The 19,215-nt window shown below is 42.7% G+C and overlaps 2 protein-coding genes across 3 annotated transcripts in view; both read left to right on the top strand.

Moving 5' to 3' along the window:
- LOC115148678 (homeobox protein PKNOX2) overlaps window positions 1-4,510 on the top strand; it is a 92,284-nt gene extending 87,774 nt beyond the window's left edge. For both annotated transcript variants that reach the window (XM_029690776.1, XM_029690775.1), the window contains 4 exons: window positions 850-969; window positions 1,504-1,580; window positions 1,917-2,092; window positions 2,514-4,510. In XM_029690776.1, the coding sequence (XP_029546636.1) occupies window positions 850-969; window positions 1,504-1,580; window positions 1,917-2,092; window positions 2,514-2,767 (627 nt within the window). In that variant the 3' untranslated portion in view covers window positions 2,768-4,510. The remainder of the gene's footprint in view (window positions 1-849; window positions 970-1,503; window positions 1,581-1,916; window positions 2,093-2,513) is intronic.
- Window positions 4,511-5,797: 1,287 nt separating this feature from the next.
- Window positions 5,798-14,002, top strand: LOC115148676 (pannexin-3-like). The gene is made up of 6 exons (XM_029690774.1): window positions 5,798-6,063; window positions 7,120-7,311; window positions 9,148-9,290; window positions 11,530-11,744; window positions 12,585-13,333; window positions 13,888-14,002. The coding sequence occupies exons 2-6, from the start codon at window positions 7,128-7,130 to the stop codon at window positions 13,944-13,946; spliced, it is 1,350 nt and encodes a 449-aa protein (XP_029546634.1). The 5' UTR covers window positions 5,798-6,063; window positions 7,120-7,127; the 3' UTR covers window positions 13,947-14,002.
- The last annotated feature ends 5,213 nt before the right edge of the window (window positions 14,003-19,215 follow it).

Here is a 19,215-nt window from a genome sequence, read left to right as displayed (position 1 = left end):
TTGTTAAATATGAATGAAGGATCCTCACTTTGATACTGTTTGCACCAATGCCATAGGAAATATTTATTTTGTGTGTGGACCAGAGGTGAACATTTTTAGATTAAAGACATTTTGGAATTCATGCATAGTGATCTCATGCCACTGTATATGCCTTTTTTTTATTTTGTATGCCATTTAGCAGATGCGTTGCAAGTGCCATCCTCTACTAACTGAGCTATAGAGGACCATTGGTCTTTGTGTGTGTGTGTGTGTGTGTGTATGTGTGCATGTGTGTATGTGTGCGTGTGTGTATGTGTGCGTGTGTGTGTGTGTATGTGTGCGCGTGTGTGTGTGTGTGTGTGTGTGTATGTGTGCGTGCGCGCATGTGCATGTGTTTTCTTGACGCCAGTATGTGCATGCACATGGTTTAAACTAGTTAATTGCCACTGAGTACTCCCCACCCAACTATACTGTAAAACAGAAATCAGAGATTTCTTGAATAAGTGCTTTTTCATAATTTTCTCAACCACCCACGGAGTTGGAACAAAGCTTGTAACTAAAACTTTGGCTTTGATAAGAGTTATCGACTTGTACTTTCTTGTTTTTGCACAATTTGCCAGGTTTTTTTAGGCACATTTGTCATCGTAGTTCTTTCAGCTACATCAGACCGGCCTCCTAGATTTCTCTGAGTCAAGGGTGTTGTGAATCGACGTTCCTTTCTCGCCTTTTATTTTAAGTATCATTACTCAAATCGGGTTGCTATGGCGATGGTGAAGAGGGCGGTTCTGCCCTTGCCAAAGAGACGGATAATTGGCACTGTCTCTTTGTTACCGTGGCAACAATAACACCCCATCCTCTCTTCCATCCAAGGTAAACCTGGACTTGGCTTCACTCTTGGACAGTGATGACAAGAAGCACAAGAACAAGAGAGGGGTCCTGCCCAAGCACGCCACCAACATCATGCGCTCCTGGCTCTTCCAGCATCTCATGGTGAGCTAGCAACATTAGTGTTCACATCAATGTTAATGTGAGGGAGTTACAGTAGCAACAGAGCTAATATTCATCCCTATTCCTTTGGTTAAGCTACAGAGGAAGTTATTGAGAAGAGTCAAGCTATGGGGGAAAATCAGGGTGAAGGGTTTAGAGCTAATAATGTCAGGGTTGTAGCTGTGTATGACTGAAGGCCTCATCCAGAAACAACCCACATAGCTTCTACCCCGTAGGCACTTGTAGCGATCTGAATTAATGAATTGAATATCTCCATGAATTCATTTAATAGGTATACGCAATATGGTAGTTCCACTCCCTCAGATAGGCTATGAAGAATTAGATTTAGGGGCTAAGGATTGTTTCTAGCCAAGGGCTGAGAATACAAGGTGTTGGGGCATGGGTCAAAGGTTTAGGGAAGTTGAGAGTTTAGGGGTGAGGGGAGGGTTTGAACTATTCATTCACAAAACTACTAATTGAAATTGATTAAACTTTACTGATGTCATCCTAAATATCTTAAATCTTTCCCTTTTGTAGCATCCCTACCCAACAGAGGACGAGAAAAGACAGATTGCAGGACAAACAAATCTGACCTTATTACAGGTCAACAACTGGTAAGATTGTAATACTACTACTGCGAATGCACTATGAGATGAAAATCAGCTGGCTAAAAGTATGGATGAAATCAATAGAAATGTTGAATGTTCAGAGTGAATGTTGATGAGTTCAAACTTCAGTGCTAGGCTTTATCACCTGATGGTGATTCACAACATAGTGGCGCCATCTACTGGTCTACAAATGCTCTCAGTATCATGGAGTACAACATTCTAACAGAGAAAAAAGGTCTGTCTTTGTTTCTCTCACACTGGTCTCTTTCCCTTTACCTCTCCAAATCCCTCTCTCCCTGCATCTCTCTCTCTCCCCCTCTCTCTCTCTCTTTCTCTCTCTAGGTTTATCAACGCTCGCAGGCGCATCCTCCAGCCCATGCTGGATGCCAGTAACCCAGACCCAGCTCCCAAGGCTAAGAAGATGAAGTCCCAACACCGTCCAACCCAGCGCTTCTGGCCAGACTCCATTGTTGCTGGCGTCTTGCAGACGCATGGACCTCACTCTAACAATGCTGACAGTACGTCACTAAACCATTCAAACGCTCTGTCAATGTCTATTTGTCTGTTTCAAAACTCTGGCTAAAGATTGGTTGAGTCGTCATGATTCTCTTGATATTTCAACATAGTTTCCTTGTTATTTCAGCCGACTTTATCAAGGTAATCATTTTGCATCAATGTGCATAGGTAGTGTGCACTTGCGCACTCATCCTGATGGATTTTAAAGCAATGGATCAGTGAATACAATACATTGAATATTGGCATGAGCTATAGTGATTCCACCACATTAGACCAGTTCATTCCTTTTAATCCCATTGGAGGGGTGAATGAGTGCACACTTTGATGAGAAGGATATAGAATCGGAGACAGTTATAATGTCAAGTTTGTGTGTTTCTTAGTGTGTAAACCCTGCGTTGCCTGCTTCTCCTTCTTCTCATACAGACCCCCTAGGCTTGGACAGCCTCCAGCCCCTGTCCTCTGACTCAGCCACCCTGGCCATGCAGCAAGCAATGCTAGGTGGAACCGACGACTCCATGGATGGCACAGAGGAAGAGGAGGAGGAGGAGGAAGAGGAAGTTATGGAGGAGGAGGAAGAGGAAGATGATGAGGAGGAAGAGAGCGAGGGAGGGAGACGTATATCCGGCGGCGGAGAAAGGAGAGATCTGGGCATGGAGCATAGAGAGGGGCTAGAGTAATGAGAGGTGTTAAAGGACAACGTGACCTTTTGACACCTGGGTTGTGTTCAGTAGTCACCAAAACAGAAGAAAACAGACTGAGACAGAAAGGGACTACCTGGATTTCTCCACTAAGAAATTTGTTTTGTTACGGGTGCCCTAATGAACACGATTCAGTCCATACTTTCCCTCCACAAACCACACCTCCATTCAATCTTAACCCCTGACCAGCCCCTAGATTCAGGCAACAGTCACACCTTGAATGGGCCTTTTGTTTTTTCTACCATGGATGTCTGTCTAGAAACTACAGATCCGTCCCATCAGAACTCTTTAGAAGGAAGATCCTATATGAGGATTAGGGGTCTGAAGGTGTCCTAAAAATTGTGTGTCCTAAAATGGACACCATACTCTGTGGACTAGTGGGTCACCCCAAACCTCTTATGTTTTATTACTGACAAAACAATGACAACTATGAGTTGCTGTATGTGAGTTGATTGTGAACTTGTACTGTAGGTCTATACCTGGCCGTCACGTTGGGTTCCATGCTTTGGAATCATCCAAGCTTTAGTCCGTTTCAGATTGACTCCATAAACACGATGTTGTCATCGTTTTCCACACCCATTTTCATAATGTTGATGACGAGCGATTATTCGCTGCAACAAAATTGATGTTTTCGGGCATGATTAAAAAAACTTTTAATTCTTTGAGGCCAAGAGCAAAAACTGCACAAAGTATGTATATTAGATGTTTTGACGTTTGCGTTACGTTGCTGAAGGCTTGCATATTTATAAACAATTTTCTTAGAGCTTTCAGAAGACGGTTCAAATGGCACCTTTGTAGAAGGCACAAAGTAACTGTTGTGACGTTCTGGAGGTCTTGCAATTGAGAAAACGCTTGAGTGAATCTGAGTTATCGAAGTTACTGATGGCCAATCAAGGTGACAAAATCTCAAGACTGGAAAGAAATACTGTATGTCACATTGAGGATTCACATTACAAACAAAACACTGCCTTGGTTACAGTGTCTCAATGAGTTAAAGAAAAACATACCGACATGGAGAGAAATGGAATTTAATCCTCAATTCAAAGAACTAACATCTTTAAGTGAAAACCTTTGCAAGAAAAAGACAATTTAAAGGGAAAGCCTGCATATTTAAAGGGAAGAGTTAAATTCCTGAAATTATTCTCTATGTTTTACGTTAAGGATTTGAAGAAACTGTGAAAACTAATTTCAAACCTCTTTTTGTGCTAAATGAAATCCACAAAAATGAAGCCACCTGTTTTCTGATGTGATGTCTGGAAAAGAAAAACCTGTTCTTGAATGTTCATTGAGATTGGTCTTTGTGAAGTATGTTCTTCATTATAAACTGGGTGGTTCGAGCCCTGAATGCTGATTTGCTGACAACCGTGGTATACCACGGGTATGACAAAGCATTTTTATTTTTACTGCTCTAATTACATTGGTAACCAGTTAATAATAGCAATAAGGCACCTCGGGGGTTAGTGGTAAATGGCCAATATACCACGACTAAGGGCTATGTCCAGGCACCTAAGAACAGCACTTAGCCGTGGTATATTTGCCATATACCACACACCCTCGTGCCTTATTGCTTAATTATACATTTTCTTGATTGCTTATTTTTTAAATGGTTCTTCCAGAGCAAGTGACAATAGGGATTTCATTTTTTTTGGTTTGTGCACATTGTTGTCATAATCTATTGTTTCAATAGACAATTTTTTATAATTAAAATAGATAAAGCTTCTAGTTTGAGTATCCTTTCTGAGGCAGGAAGGTGTGTGCATATGACAGTGGTCACACAGTGTGTATATTAGGGCAGCCTCAGTCAGCTTACTATAGACACTTTTGTGAGTATCGTGACAGGCCTACCTCTCCTCCCTGTGGCCAGATTGGGTATTACAATCAAAATAGTACAAATTACATCAAAAACAGCTGCACACAGTTAAAGGGCTAAAGATACCCCACATAAATTGTCATGAATGTGTGTCTGTTGCTCATTGTTTAATCTTACGCCATTGCTCCTGTCAGAAAAGTTCACCCAAGCCACACTACCTGTTGCATGCTGACAGTAACCCAACACTGGGCCTCTGCTTTGCAAACAAGAAAGACCACTTCTGTATTACACAATAACCACAGTTCTCCACAAATTACAGATGAAGCTCAGACTAAACGGCCTCAGTGTAGAGCAACCTCCCACATTTCCTTGTCATGTCTCTTATATCCCACCCTCTGGTTGTTAATCAAACCTGTGATTTGGTCTTGCTGGAGTACCACCCACACGTCTTCCCACCATTAAATGTGGGTGACCCATATACTGTAAGTAGAGAGTATCAAAAAACATTTGCTGAATATGATACAGGTCTAGGATCTTCTGTAGATGGCCGTTATACATTGATTTCAGACATTCACACCCACACACACACACACACACACACACACACACACACACACATATTCACTTGTATCCTTGACCTACTTCATCGTAGATGGCCACCACACACACACGTAATAAAATACCCCAAATTCCTAAAATCATTGTATCTGTATTTAGACGACATATGACCAAGCATTCCATGATTGCCATTAGGGTAGTTGTGGCATGGCAATTTGTTCTACATTGCACTAGTTACCAGTCATTCAGCTCCTCTGAAGTTATCCATCCTAGCAGCAGCACTGAAATAGCTGTAGCAGACAGGGCCTAACTGTAACTACCATTCTCAATACTGTATGCTAGCAGCAGCAGCAGTTCTGGAGCCAACCTTAGGTATAAATAAGAGGGGAAATTACAGAGACAGGAAAAGCCACTGGTGCTTGGGTCTTGTTTGAAGTGGGGCTGCTGCCATGGCAGTCGAGCATGGTTGGGACCTCAGTGAAGAGGCTGGGCAGTGTGTCATATGCACACACACAAGCGTGAACACACACACGTAAGTACAGACACACACACACACACACACACACACACACACACACACACACACACACACAGTTGCCACTCCCTCCTCCCACCCCAGACACACCTCACCACACAGCAGCCAGCCCTGTAGGTCTGTGGAGTTGCGGAGACACCACTGCCATCTGGGCACTAGCATACAGCAGCAGTAATTAGACCCATAGACCCAGGACCCAGGCCCAGTCCAGCCCAGTCTGTCATATAGCAGCGCCCTCCCGGACAACTTAAGGGCCTCGCCAACACAGCTCTGGTCTTCAGAGAGGCGTTTGGTTCAGTTGTCTCACTGCATTTCCTTACTGGATTTCCATCCTGCAGTCACTGGTCACTGGAAAGAGCAAGCGGATTGAAGGTAACATGGAAGCTGTTTATCATTGTATTGTAGAAGATGTGGAATGGAAATGATTGAAAGGCTGTTGACATTTAGGGAGATAGAGATGTGTAAAATAAGTGGTACTTATACCAATGGTTTAAAGTATTTTGATGCATGTCTGGTATTTACAGTATTGTCAATTGAAGAAAAATATCAGAGAAACTATTTTCTCTTCTCATCCTTTACCATAGTTTTGCATACAGTTTTGATGATTACTTCACACATTGAATACCAGTTTTATTTGGGGCTCCCGAGTGGCGCAGCGGCCAAAGGCACTGCATCTCAGTGCTAGAGGCATCACTACAGACACCCTGGTTTGAATCCAGGCTGTCTCACAACCGGCTGTGATTGGGAGTCCCATAGGGTGGCGTGCAATTGGCACAGCGTCGTCCGGGTTTGGCCGGTGTAGGCCGACATTGTAAATAAGCATTTGTTCTTAACTGGCTTGCCTAGTTAAATTTAAACAGTTTATTTATCAGATTGGATATCAAGACTATAATACTAGTGGTTTAATACCATTACATGGTCAATCTGAAATCTATATCAATAGAAAAAAGAAACAACTGAATACAAAGTACATTCTAATACTCTACAGGGTAGGGCAAATGGATTTCCCCTAGCTAACCCAGAAACTCCTGGTTGCCAGTTGGGACAAGACCCCACCCCATGCTAAAATCCTTCATCCTCTACATTTACATTTTATTCATTTAGCAGATGCTCTTATCCAGAGCAACTTACAGTAGTGAATGCATACATTTCATGCATATTTTTTTTTTTTTTTTTTGTACTGGCCACCCGTGGGAATTGAACCCACAACCCTGGCGTTGCACAAACCATGCTCTACCAACTGAGCCACAGGGAAGACTCTACAAGGGCTCAGTGCTATAAAGTCTCAGTGGACTCCGCTTGCCAGTTTGGATTTAATCCGGCCCATGCAACAACGAAAAACTTTCTCTACTAGTGTAAAACTCAGTTCTCCCAGGTCTCAGTGGACTCAGTTGGGAGTAAATCCAAAATTTTTCTGTACATCTCTAGGCGTCAAGATGTCCATCGCTAATGCAGCCGCGCAGGCCATGCTGTCGGACGCCTTGCTCCGGGACGGCGCCGGGGGCAACCATATCGGTCACCTGGAGCTGGAGCTGCCGCTCGACAGGGTCATCAAGTTTGTGTGCGTGGGGCTGCCCTTGCTGCTGGTGTCCATGGCCTTCGCTCGCGAAATCTCCATCGGTCAGTCTGTCTCTCTCTGTCTGTCTCTGTCTGTCTCCCCGTCTCTCTCGCTCTCTTCTAGTTCTTGTTTAGCTGCAAATCACATTTGTTACATTCTCTGATATTATTTCCTTTCCTCTCTTTTTGCCTCTCTTTCCCTTTTCTGTGTTTATTTCTGCAATTTTCTCATGTCTCTTGTGTCCGCTGTATCATTGGGTCAATATTCCTCCATTTTCTTTTTCTTTGTCTCACATTTCTCTCTCTAGTCTCTTCTCATTTGCCTTTTTCCCTTTACTGTATGGGAGTGAGAATCTGAGTTTAGGCAAGGGAGTTAGTGATTCAGATTCAGTCACAAACCATTGTTTGCACAGCACTTTTGTGAATGGAGGGTACATGGGGGCACTGGATGTTCAAATGGTCCTGGTTGTAGTTTAAGGGTTAAGGAGACAATTCTATCAACTATTCAAAAGGTTAATTGTAACGTTTTTCATGAATTACAAGGTCTCTTTCAATTTATTCATATAATTTCCATTTGTTTTCTGACTTGAGTTGACATGCACTGGACCCCGACCGTGGTCAACTGCAACAATAACACTGACACAACAATGTGTGTGGTAGTGGCACACAGAACAGGGTACATACAGGCAAGTTTATTTCCTTGTTTCATTGGCATTGAGCTAACGACTGTCTTCCCGTCGAGCTGGACTATAATCAGCCGTTACAGATGTTAATTGGCAGGAGGATGACTGAGAGCAGCGTTCGCCGGTGCCGTGGTACTTGATAATTACTGGCAACCTTCTCCTTTTGCAGTTCTCTATCGACGTCAAATGAAATTATATGCTAATTAACTGGGAGATGTTGCAAAACGAGGAACAGTCTAGGAACGGTTGATGGCTCTTGGTCCTCCTTATCTAGCTTGGTTTGTTGTCTGCTTCCTCTTTTGTCTGGTTGGTGGTGTCTCCGTTGTCTCTGTTGTGTGCACTTGCTGCAGCAGCCAAGAATTCTGCCCACAGCTACAAATAGCTGGGTGAGAAGGATCCCTTGTTGTACAATGGGTAACAAGCAAGATAGGGAGGACAATAGGGGTTCTTTGTCAAACTGTCGCCCAGTGGTAGAAGGAACATGCTTTGTTGCTGTCTGTGTTCCCTTGTAACCTGACGGTCTTGTAATACATAGTCCATTTTGGATACAGCATGTCCCCAGCTATCTCAATGGCACGTACACACACACAGAAACGTACGCACGCACATCATGTAACATGTAACCCATCCATGTACAGTTATCTGTAATACCATAACACTGGTGGAGCAGATTAAGCCTACTGCATGCCCAGTCAGCAACTGGATGGTTGGGTGTACTTATTTTTGGAGACTCTCACAGATGTGGAGATTTGGAGTCTGTGTATAAAAATAGGGTGTCCTGTGTTTATCTCAGGGTTTTCTCTGAAGTGGCCCTTTGCCTGTCGCCCTGCCCTGCTCTGCTCTCCCAGCACTGCTGTAGAGGAGATGGGCTGAACGGAAGGGTGTGGACCCTTGGCTCTGTGGTTAAACCATCTGTATGGTGGAACAGGCAGGGCTTGTTCTGAAAAAGACCCACACATTAGGAGGGTAATACCACCCTGTTTAAAAACGCAAGTTTCCATTTAGAAGCATATGATTTAGATTTGTTAGGGCTAACCTTTCTGCTTCTGGGAAAGGGAACCTTCTGAAAAACCTCTCTGTGGTGTGTGTTTATGTCTATGCATGTTATGTGTGTGCACATGCATGCATCTTTATGTCACTGTAATACCTTTACAAACTGGACCAGTGTAATTGTTGAGCTTAAAATAGTTCAAATCTATATTTGTTTTTCCTCTAGGCCCACAGATCAGCTGTTTCCCACCTAACAACTTCACAGCCAGGCAGGCAGCCTATGTGGACACGTACTGCTGGGACTCCCTTATGCACCATGAGTTTGACACAGATGGAAACTTCGAGGAGCGATCCCTCTGGGTGCACAAGGTAAGGCCTGCTGTGTTCTGTCATGCTGGAACGAGAGACAATTGCACACACTTTAATGTGGCACAGGAATTGGACAAAAAAGGTCATAAAACTACTGTAAATAGTTGCTCTTTGTCAGGTGATAAATGACATCAGTTTAAAAATAAGTGGGTGAAGAGTCAATGGTATACTGGAGGCAATTTGTGGGCTATACCTGTATTTGGCAATGTTGTTGGAAGATTCCCAATTCAAAAATATGCACTGACAATACATTCTTAAGAGAGAAACCGAATGTCTTTTTAAAAGGGACATTTAAAGATTTATCCAGACATAACACTGTTAAACTTTGACAAGACATTAACAACCTGAGGTTTCTGTTACTGAGGCCATTAACAACTCGTTTGAAAGCCCAGACATGCAATTTTAGATGGGTTTTAAAAATATGTATTAAGCAGTTCTATCAGTACTGGGCTGTCCAAGTAAGACATGGACCTCATGCTTATGGGTATAATGATGGAGTTAGCCATGTGCTGTGTCCATTGGTATATTTTGATGTGTATTTTGGTGGGCAGTCTGTTCAGAAGCGGCTGATGAGGAGCTGTGTCACAAGCTTGTGAGGGTGTGTGTGTGTGTGTGTGTTTCTGATGTAGCACAGTACACAGTTTTAGGTGTTCATTGTGGGAAATTGTGGTGTAATGGAAATTCGCATCAACTGGATGGGTCACCATTTGTAAGGGTGTGGAAATGATCCAACCAATATGTAGAAATCATGCCGAATATAATAAGAAACTACATTAATCAATCTGACTCCAATATTATGTGAATAAAGGCAACAGGCCGTGTACGTTTCTGGAGGAATCTAGTCAAGGTAGCAAGCTTTACATCACCTCTCAGTATGACTATAATGAACATGTGTCTAACTTGCACCGTTATATAATTTTTAAGAGATTAGATACTAATAGCTAATCCTGACAACCAATGTACTAGCATTAATTTGAGGCAAGCAGATCAGAGATGTCAAGGTGGTACCCAATCATGTGTAGTGTATAGTGTAAATAACAACTACCAATAGATGTACTAAATTATAAGTGTATAATCAATCAAATAATTACTCCTTAAAACGAGGAATGCATTTACTCAACTCAACTAATAGGATTTTTTAGTCACTAAAGAATTGAGACTCAAACAATTACAGTGTACATGAAATAAATTATACATTTATTAAGTGATACACAGAGGAGCTTGGTAGCAAGTTCTCAAAATATGAGAAAATTCAATGTCCTTTAACCAAATTCAAGCAGAAACTCATGCCCAACCTGAATTAGCATTTCTTTGCACTTTGCTAGTAAAAACAAAAGACAGGAACAAACCCAGATTCGAATTTAACCAACTCAATTTAAATCATAGGAGCGCTCCTCTTAAAACGATCTGCCATCTGATGAACAAAATAACACAGCTTGCTTCCCTGTATGTCACGACCTGACCATAGAGAGCCCTTGGTTCTCTATGGTGTAGTAGGTCAGGGCGTGACTAGGGGGTGTTCTAGTTTATATTTTCTATGTTGGTGTTTTTGTATGGTTCCCAATTAGAGGCATCTGGTAATCGTTGCCTCTAATTGGGGATCATATTTAGGTAGCCGTTTTCCCATGGGTGTTTGTGGGATATTGTTTGTTTGTGTATGTGCTTGTGACACTATGACTTCACGTTCTTTGTAAGTTTTGTTTCAAGTTTCACTGAAATAAAGATGTGGAACCCAACACACGCTGCGCCTTGGTCCGCTCATTTTGAAGAGCGTGACACTGTAACAATAAATCCATAGCACTTACAGTACAATGAAACATATCAAAATGTGTAGTTCTTTATGAACTCTTGAAACAATCCAAACATGACAATGGAGCCTGAAAGCCACCAGTCGCGAGTATCACCTTCTCTCATTCTTCCACTACAAAATTAAGCGAGGTTGTGAGTAGATATGGAGAGAGATAGGGAGCACTGGATTTTTACCATTACTTTGTACACTAACCATCATTACTTTTTAATGGAAAGTGCCTCTTGCTTCCTTAATGTCACACTAAAGAGCATCCATTAAAAGTAATTAATCTTTCTCATTAAACATTTAAAATGTAGTCTGTAAATTACTCTTCTTCTTTCCCTTTCTCTTCATCTCACTCTTTATCCTTTCTCTGTCATCATCTCTTACCTTCTTCGATCCCCTCCCTTTCTGTTCGTTTCTTTCTCACCTTCCCTCCCTCCCTCTCAGATTTTCCCGTACTCTCTGTTGGCTATGACCATGATGATGTACCTGCCTGCCCTCATCTGGCGTTTCCTGGTGATGCCATCGCTGGGCTCTGACCTGCTCTTCATCATTGATGAGCTGGACAAGTCCTACAACCGTTCCGTACGATTGGCTCAGAGCATCCTGGAGATGCGCCAGAACACCCAGAACCCCCTCACCTTCCAAGCCGAGCTTGAGAGGTGAGAGTTGGCGTGGCAGAGATTTGTTGAGGCAGGTAGAGGGAGGATTTTGGACTGGGGAAGAGGGGAAGTCAACAGGCTTAAGGTGTTAGCATGCTTCAGTTTGGCTGGCACCCAACGTGTTTGCTTGCATACTCCGTTAAAATATATTTTCTTGAAAAATGACAAAAAAGCAGTAATAGTACTATTTGTCCATTTTGAGAAGCCATTGCCAGTATACACTTCCTTAAAATAGTCAGAATTAATGTAAGATAACTCAAGAAGTCTGTCATAAATGTTGCTGTTTTTGCCAAGGAGATCTTAGTCACACAATTTTACATCTAACTAAGATGTTTGGCCCAGTATTTATCAATGAAAAAAGGTGAATCAAAAAAGAGTTCTCGTTGAATGACAATAAAGACTTTATTGAAGAATCACCAACTGTTGACCAATCACTGACGAAGGGGCATAGACTTTGTCTCTGGCTTGCCTCCAGAACAGATTTTGTGAACAGCCGAAAAAAAGAAAGAAAAAAAAACCTTCACAAAATGTGGTCATAATATATTCACAAACTTTACCTGCTGGGAAGCATGTGGACACCTTTAGATTGATGTCTACAATGATTCTGAAGATGTTTGAGTAGCAATCACGTTCCCGGGTGTTTGTAATTCCCATGGAAACTGAAAACAAGACACTAGTTTAGCTTCAACTACAGTCATGTGACAGACCTTTTAAATCTTGAATATTATAAATTCCTTAGATGCTCATACAACCTCCATTATCATACAACAGAGCCAATAACTTGAAAGTGTGCTTGAGCCATCTGTCCTCTAACCCGATCTCCTCCATGGTCTCTTTCAGGGCCAAGAGGAAGCGCTACTTCGAGTACCCCCTGCTGGAGAGGTACATGCAGAGCAAGCAAGGCTCCTACTTTCTGGTCAGCATGCTCTTTCTTCGCGGCTTCCTGTTGCTCACCTTCATGTCGGCCGCCTGCCTCTACCTCGTCTATTTCCACCTGTCCGCCTTCCTCCAGGACGAGTTCAGCTGCTTCGTCCGCACGGGCCTGCTGCGTGACCAAAACTGGGTTCCCGAGCTGGTCCAGTGCAAGATGACCGGCCAACTGGTCTTCCAGGTGATTAGCGTGGCTAACGGCGCTATCTATGTCTTGCTGGTGCCTATCGTGCTGTTCAGCTTGGTCCGCCTCTTCTGCTGGGATACGACTCTATTGTCGGTGTATGAGGTTCTCCCCGCATTGGGCCTCAACAGCGGACGCAAGCTGGGCTGCCCGCTCAACGACCTCAATGTTCTTTTACTGTTTCTGCGCGCTAACGTGGTGCACCTGCAGTCTTATGGCAGGCTGAGGGCTATATGCTCGCTGGCGCCCCCGCAGATTGGGAAGGGGAATGGCATAAAGGGTGTGAGGATGCTGACGGCGGAGGAGATCGAGGAGAGGGCCGAGATGGCGCAGGAGTTGGAGGAGGACGTGGAGGAGCTGCAGGAGGAAGGGAAGCTCAACCTGGTGGACATCATGACCATCTTAGGAGCGGCCCGGGGAAACGCTGTCAACTGCACCGAGTCCAGGCCACTGGTTCAGGAGAATATGAGTCTGGGTACCATAACTTTTATCTACACTCTCAAATCTATTTTGTTAGTGGTCTTGTTCGCCTATATCGTTTTGGATGTTGAGAAAATTATAAAGTGAGGAATCACTGCAAGACTGCAGATGAAGCTGAAATTAAATAGTCTGCTACAATATTTGACTGAGTACAGAATGGTGGTGTAAGTAGTTTTCATTGAATAGCCACTATACTCTAATTGAATATTAAATGAGGAGGCAAAGTAATAATGGACTTGACTTAAGATAGCAGGTTTGATATAAACTTTTCCATCCACGCTTAGGGAACATTAGAATATACCATATGTTCTCAGTAGCTTTGATACAGAAATGCTTTGCACAAATATTAATTGTACACAAATTGTTTATTTTAATTGTCAAACTACTATGCCAGTAAGCCGAATATAAATAACTATTATGTGTAAGAGAGTTTTTCACATGACCGGACAGCATATTCTTCTAAAAGAGGCTTTTATTAGGAAATACGGCAAGAGATCAGGTACAATGTGTTTTTTTCCACTCCTAACTCCCCTCTCTGTCTCCTTACAGAGCCAAACCACCAGGGGTACCATGAGTTGAAGGAGACTGCATCATGTAAAAATGACTAAATCACCAATGGACTGAACCATCAATGTGACACCAATCAATGTGGATGAAGGAAAAATATACTGAACAAAAATATTAACGAAACATGCAACATTTTACATTTTGCAACAGTTACAGTTCATAAGGAAATCAGTCAATTGAAATACATTTTTAGGCCCTAATCTATGGATTTCAAATGACTGGGCAGGTGTGCAGCCATGGGTAAGCCAGGCCCAGCTAATCAGAATTTGTTTTCCCCCATAGAAGGGCTTTATTACTGACAAAAATTACTGACTCCTCAGTTTCATCAGCTGTCTGGGTGGCTGGTCGCAGACAATTCCGCAGGTGAAGAAGCTGGATGTGGAGGTCCTGGGCTGGAGTGGTTATACGTGATCTGCAGTTGTAAGGCCGGTTGGAATTACTGCCAAATTCTCTAAAACAACGTTGGAGGCGGCTTATGGTAGAGAAAATAGCATTTAATTCTCTGGCAACAGCTCTGGTGGACATTCCTGCAGTCAGCATGCCAATTACATGCTCCTTCAAAACTTGAGACATTTGTGACCTGTTGTGTGACGAAGTTGCATTTTAGAGTGGCTTTTTTTGTATAATAATCATGCTGTTTAATCAGCTTCATGATATGCCACACCTGTCAGGTGGATGGATTATCTAGGCAAAGTAGAAATGCTCACTAACAGGGATGTGCACATCATTTGAGAGAAATAAGCTTGTTTGTGACTCTGAAACATTTCTGGGATATTTTATTTTAGCTCATAAAACATGGGAACTACACTTTACATGTTGCATTTATATTTTTGTTCAGTATAGCTAGGTTTAGAAGATTAGTTAAAAAAATACTTAACCCTGGAGAGAAGTGAGGGACTGTGTTCTGTACTCAGAGAAATTGTTCCAAAAAGCCTCCATTAGAATGAAAAGCTTGGTGGTTGAGTTGAGCGATGTCATTTTTTGATGTATGACTGAGCTTTTGGGTCGTTGGGACTCAACTTAATTTCAACCTCAGATTTCCTATTTGTCCTTTATGGATATGCTATGTACTGTACTTGTTCGATTTTGTGATTTGTCAAAAGGTAAAGTTCTATCTGTTAAACGTCTACAGGTAACATTTGATATGCTCTATGTCAGATACAATTGTAATGAATAAAGTTATTTTTATGACTGTTGTGTTAAACAGCTTGTGTGAGTGAAACATTTCTTGTCCAACTGCTGTAGCACATTCTGATGTTCGGTGGATCACTAATGAGGTGGAAACCTTTCCTTACCACTAGTGAATCATATTGTAAATTAATTGCCTCATAAATAGAAAAACTGTGAGTAGTTACAGAAGAAGGATCTTCATTTGCGGCAGTTTTCTCAAGCAGGAAAAGAAACAGGAAATGTGAATTATTATTTGGATTATAAGGAATGATTATAATGAATGGACATTTTTGTAGGGTTTGATAGGGAAACTTAAACATCAAATACACTAGATTTTGCATTGCAGGAAAGTTCTGCAACAGGGTGATCAAATTAAGATCCTACATCTGTAATTAAATGTGCTCACTCTCCAAAAAATGCTTGACTTAGTCGCAAAAGCAAAGGTGCAAATGTAAACAATCTGTGAAATAAAGAAATATTTGCTGCACCTGAGCACCTTTTGTAATTAACAGAAGAAACATTTGTCGAGCTCGTCTTCCCTGATGTTTTGAATGCTTAAACTTTTGAACTCTATACTTGATTTTTCTCCTCTTACACACCACACATATATTTATTGTAATAATTATATTAAATGAATGTTCTCTTCCCACACCCAATCCTGACTGTGATTCGAAACCAAAATTCGCACATTCCACATTCACTCATTTATAGGCAGTGGGGTCAAGAATTGATAAATACCAGGGTTGGGAAACAGGATTGATATTTTAGGGGTTGAATAAAGTATCATATTGTCGTGGTTTGGAGGGAGGAGTGCTGCGATGGCATTTTGCGCTGCAATGTCAGATGTCCTGCAGAGACTCTGTCATAGGTTGTGTCCCAAATGGCACCCCATTCCCTATATAGCGCATTACTTTTGACCAGGCACAACAGGGTCAGTTGGGACTCAGCCAATATGTCAACATGTTAGTTGTGCAGCCATAGCCACAGGAGTATGATCCCTAAAGATCCTTATTGCGTTTTGGTACTGACACTTTGTGACTGTCACACCATGGACCGCACAGTAAAAACCCCTGCATAATAAACATCCTTATCATTTATGCACGTTAACAATCCCTTTGCACTATATACATGGTGATACACTCGACTAGAATAGCTTGCTGGACGTTAGACTACTCAAAGAGGGACGCAAGCTCTTTTTTTACTGAATGTTAAATACAGCAGCCCAATAGAACTCACGTGTAGTTTGAAAGAAGAGCGAACGTGCGATGGCGGTAGGCTAGCAGTTATATATTTAGACCCATAACCATTCAATCTTGGTGAAGAAAAGAAGTGAAAGCCTTCTGCATATAATTATAGTCCTATATTATTCAAGGATGTCATGAGAATGACAGACAACTAAAGGTATTTTATTTAACTGTTGAACGCGAGGAAGGAATGAAGCAACAATAGAGAAAGAGGTAGGCTAATGAGCTCGGGTGCATCCTGTTTCCATTGATAATCCTTGAGATGTTTCTACAACTTGATTGGAGTCCACCTGTGGTAAATTCAATTGATTACATAAGGTCCCACAGTTGGCAGTGCTTGTCAGAGCAAAAGCCAAGCCATGAGGTCGAAGGAATTGACCATAGAGCTCCGAGATAGGATTGTGGCAAGGCACAGATCTGGAGAAGGGTGCCAAAACATTTCTAGAGCATTGAATGTCCCCAAGAACACAGTGGCCTCCATCATTCTTAAATGGAAGAAGTTTGGAACCACCAAGACTCTTCGTAGAGCTGGCCGCCTGGCCAAACTGAGCAATCGGGGGAGAAGGGCCTTGGTCAGGGAGGTATCCAAGAACCCAATGGTCACTCTGACATAGCTCCAGAGTTCCTTTGTGGCAATGGGACCATGAGAAACAAGATTCTCTGTTCTGATGAAACCAAGATTGAACTCTTTGGCTTGAATGCCAAGCGTCATGTATGGAGGGGGGGGCAGTGTCCCTGTGACAACAATTTTGGACCCCCTTGTGGCCCCCCTAAATATGGGGTATGATATCATTTTTAAATAACACATTTTTGCTATCGTTCTTTTTTTACATCCATTATTAGACAGAACACTAATGATTATGAACATGGTATTTTGCCTGCTAATGCCTGCAATGCAGTGAATAAAACGATATGACAACAATAACGTCTAATGTAACTGGCCCCTCTAACAGTACAACTGGCCCCAGCTTGGCCCCCCTAGTTGAAATGGTCTAGAACCGCCACTGGATCAAACATCTCTGGACAGACCTGAAAATAGCTCTGCAGCAACGCTCCCCATCCAGCCTGACTGAGCTTGAGAGGATCTGCAGAGAATAATGGGAAAAACTCCCCGAATACAGGTGTGCCAAGCTTGTAGCGTCATACCCAAGAAGACTTGAGGCTGTAATCGCTGCAAAAGGATCTTCAACAAAGTACTGAGTAAAGGGTCTGAATACTTATGTAAATGTGATTGAATATTTTTTGTATTCATTTGGAAAAATGTTTGAAAAAAAACTTTTTTCTTTGTGATTATGGGGTATTGTGTGTAGATTGATGAGGGGAAAAAAAACGAATCAATTTTAGAATAAGGCTGTAACTTAACAAATGAATTAACCCTTTTATACCTTTTATAACTTAACAAATTGATTATCCCTTTTATACCATGGCTATAATTTAACACATTTGCCGCTAGAAACATCCACTGAAGTAGCTAGCAAGTTTATTTACACAACACCATGCCCACACCGCCTTGGCACCATGCACTGGCACGCCACCTTTTGTCCCTTATTTGGTGGTAAGAAAGTTGGCAACCCTACTAGCAACCCTAGATTTGTGTCGGGACTATATCTTGTGGAAGTATATATCCCTGTTTCCTGCTTCCGGTCACAACTTGCAGACTTGTTTACGCTGTTGTGCGTTTTTACTTTGCTACCTGACGGTTTTTACTTTTTCATTACCGTATATTTTTACTTTTTCCCTCACTCAACTTTTTTTTTCAACTTTCCTACCCCGGAGGTTTTATCTGGACATGGTTCGTCAGGACTTCAAACAGCCGAAGCTAAGTAACATTAACATGATGCCTTCTAATTGCAGTCGTTGTACTCATAATATACAGGAGAACGATCGCCTTACGGCAAGGATAGCTGTGCTGCAAGCCCAGCTTCAGACGCAATCGTTAGGCAAGGGTCATTTCAGTGTAGGAAAGGATGAAACAGCGTCTGTGCCACCAGCAAGTACAGATAGTAACGTTAGTATAAACCCCCTCGCACGGTCCCCGCAGCCGGACATCTTTCTCATGGCTTCTGGAGGGAAACGCTGTAGGAATGCTCAACCGGTGTCGCTTATTCAGCCGACAGAAACTTTCAACCGGTTCTCCCCGTTAAGCGAGTCGGAGTCGGAGGCCGAGACTTCTCTGGTCTCTGCTCCTCCCGCTGTGGGGTCTGAGACGCCGACGGCTCCCACCATTAGCTCTGACAAATTGAAAACCCTAGTCATTGGCGACTCCATTACCCGCAGTATTAGACTTAAAACTAATCATCCAGCGATCATACACTGTTTACCAGGGGGCAGGGCTACCGACGTTAAGGCTAATCTAAAGACGGTGCTGGCTAAAGCTAAAACTGGCGAGTGTAGAGAGTATAGAGATATTGTTATCCACGTCGGCACCAACGATGTTAGGATGAAACAGTCAGAGGTCACCAAGCGCAATATAGCTTCAGCGTGTAAATCAGCTAGAAAGATGTGTCGGCATCGAGTAATTGTCTCTGGCCCCCTCCCAGTTAGGGGGAGTGATGAGCTCTACAGCAGAGTCTCACAACTCAATCGCTGGATGAAAACTGTTTTCTGCCCCTCCCAAAAGATAGAATTTGTAGATAACTGGCCCTCTTTCTGGGATTCACCCACAAACAGGACCAAGCCTGGCCTGCTGAGGAGTGACGGACTCCATCCTAGCTGGAGGGGTGCTCTCATCTTATCTACGAACATAGACAGGGCTCTAACTCCTCTAGCTCCACAATGAAATAGGGTGCAGGCCAGGCAGCAGGCTGTTAGCCAGCCTGCCAGCTTAGTGGAGTCTGCCATTAGCACAGTCAGCGTAGTCAGCTCAGCTTTCCCCATTGAGACCGTGTCTGTGCCT

Source organism: Salmo trutta, chromosome 15, assembly GCF_901001165.1.
Source record: "Salmo trutta chromosome 15, fSalTru1.1, whole genome shotgun sequence".
NCBI classification, from domain to species: Eukaryota; Metazoa; Chordata; class Actinopteri; order Salmoniformes; family Salmonidae; genus Salmo; species Salmo trutta.
Note: the sequence above shows the minus strand (reverse complement) of the source record. Positions and strands in the feature narration are given on the sequence as shown.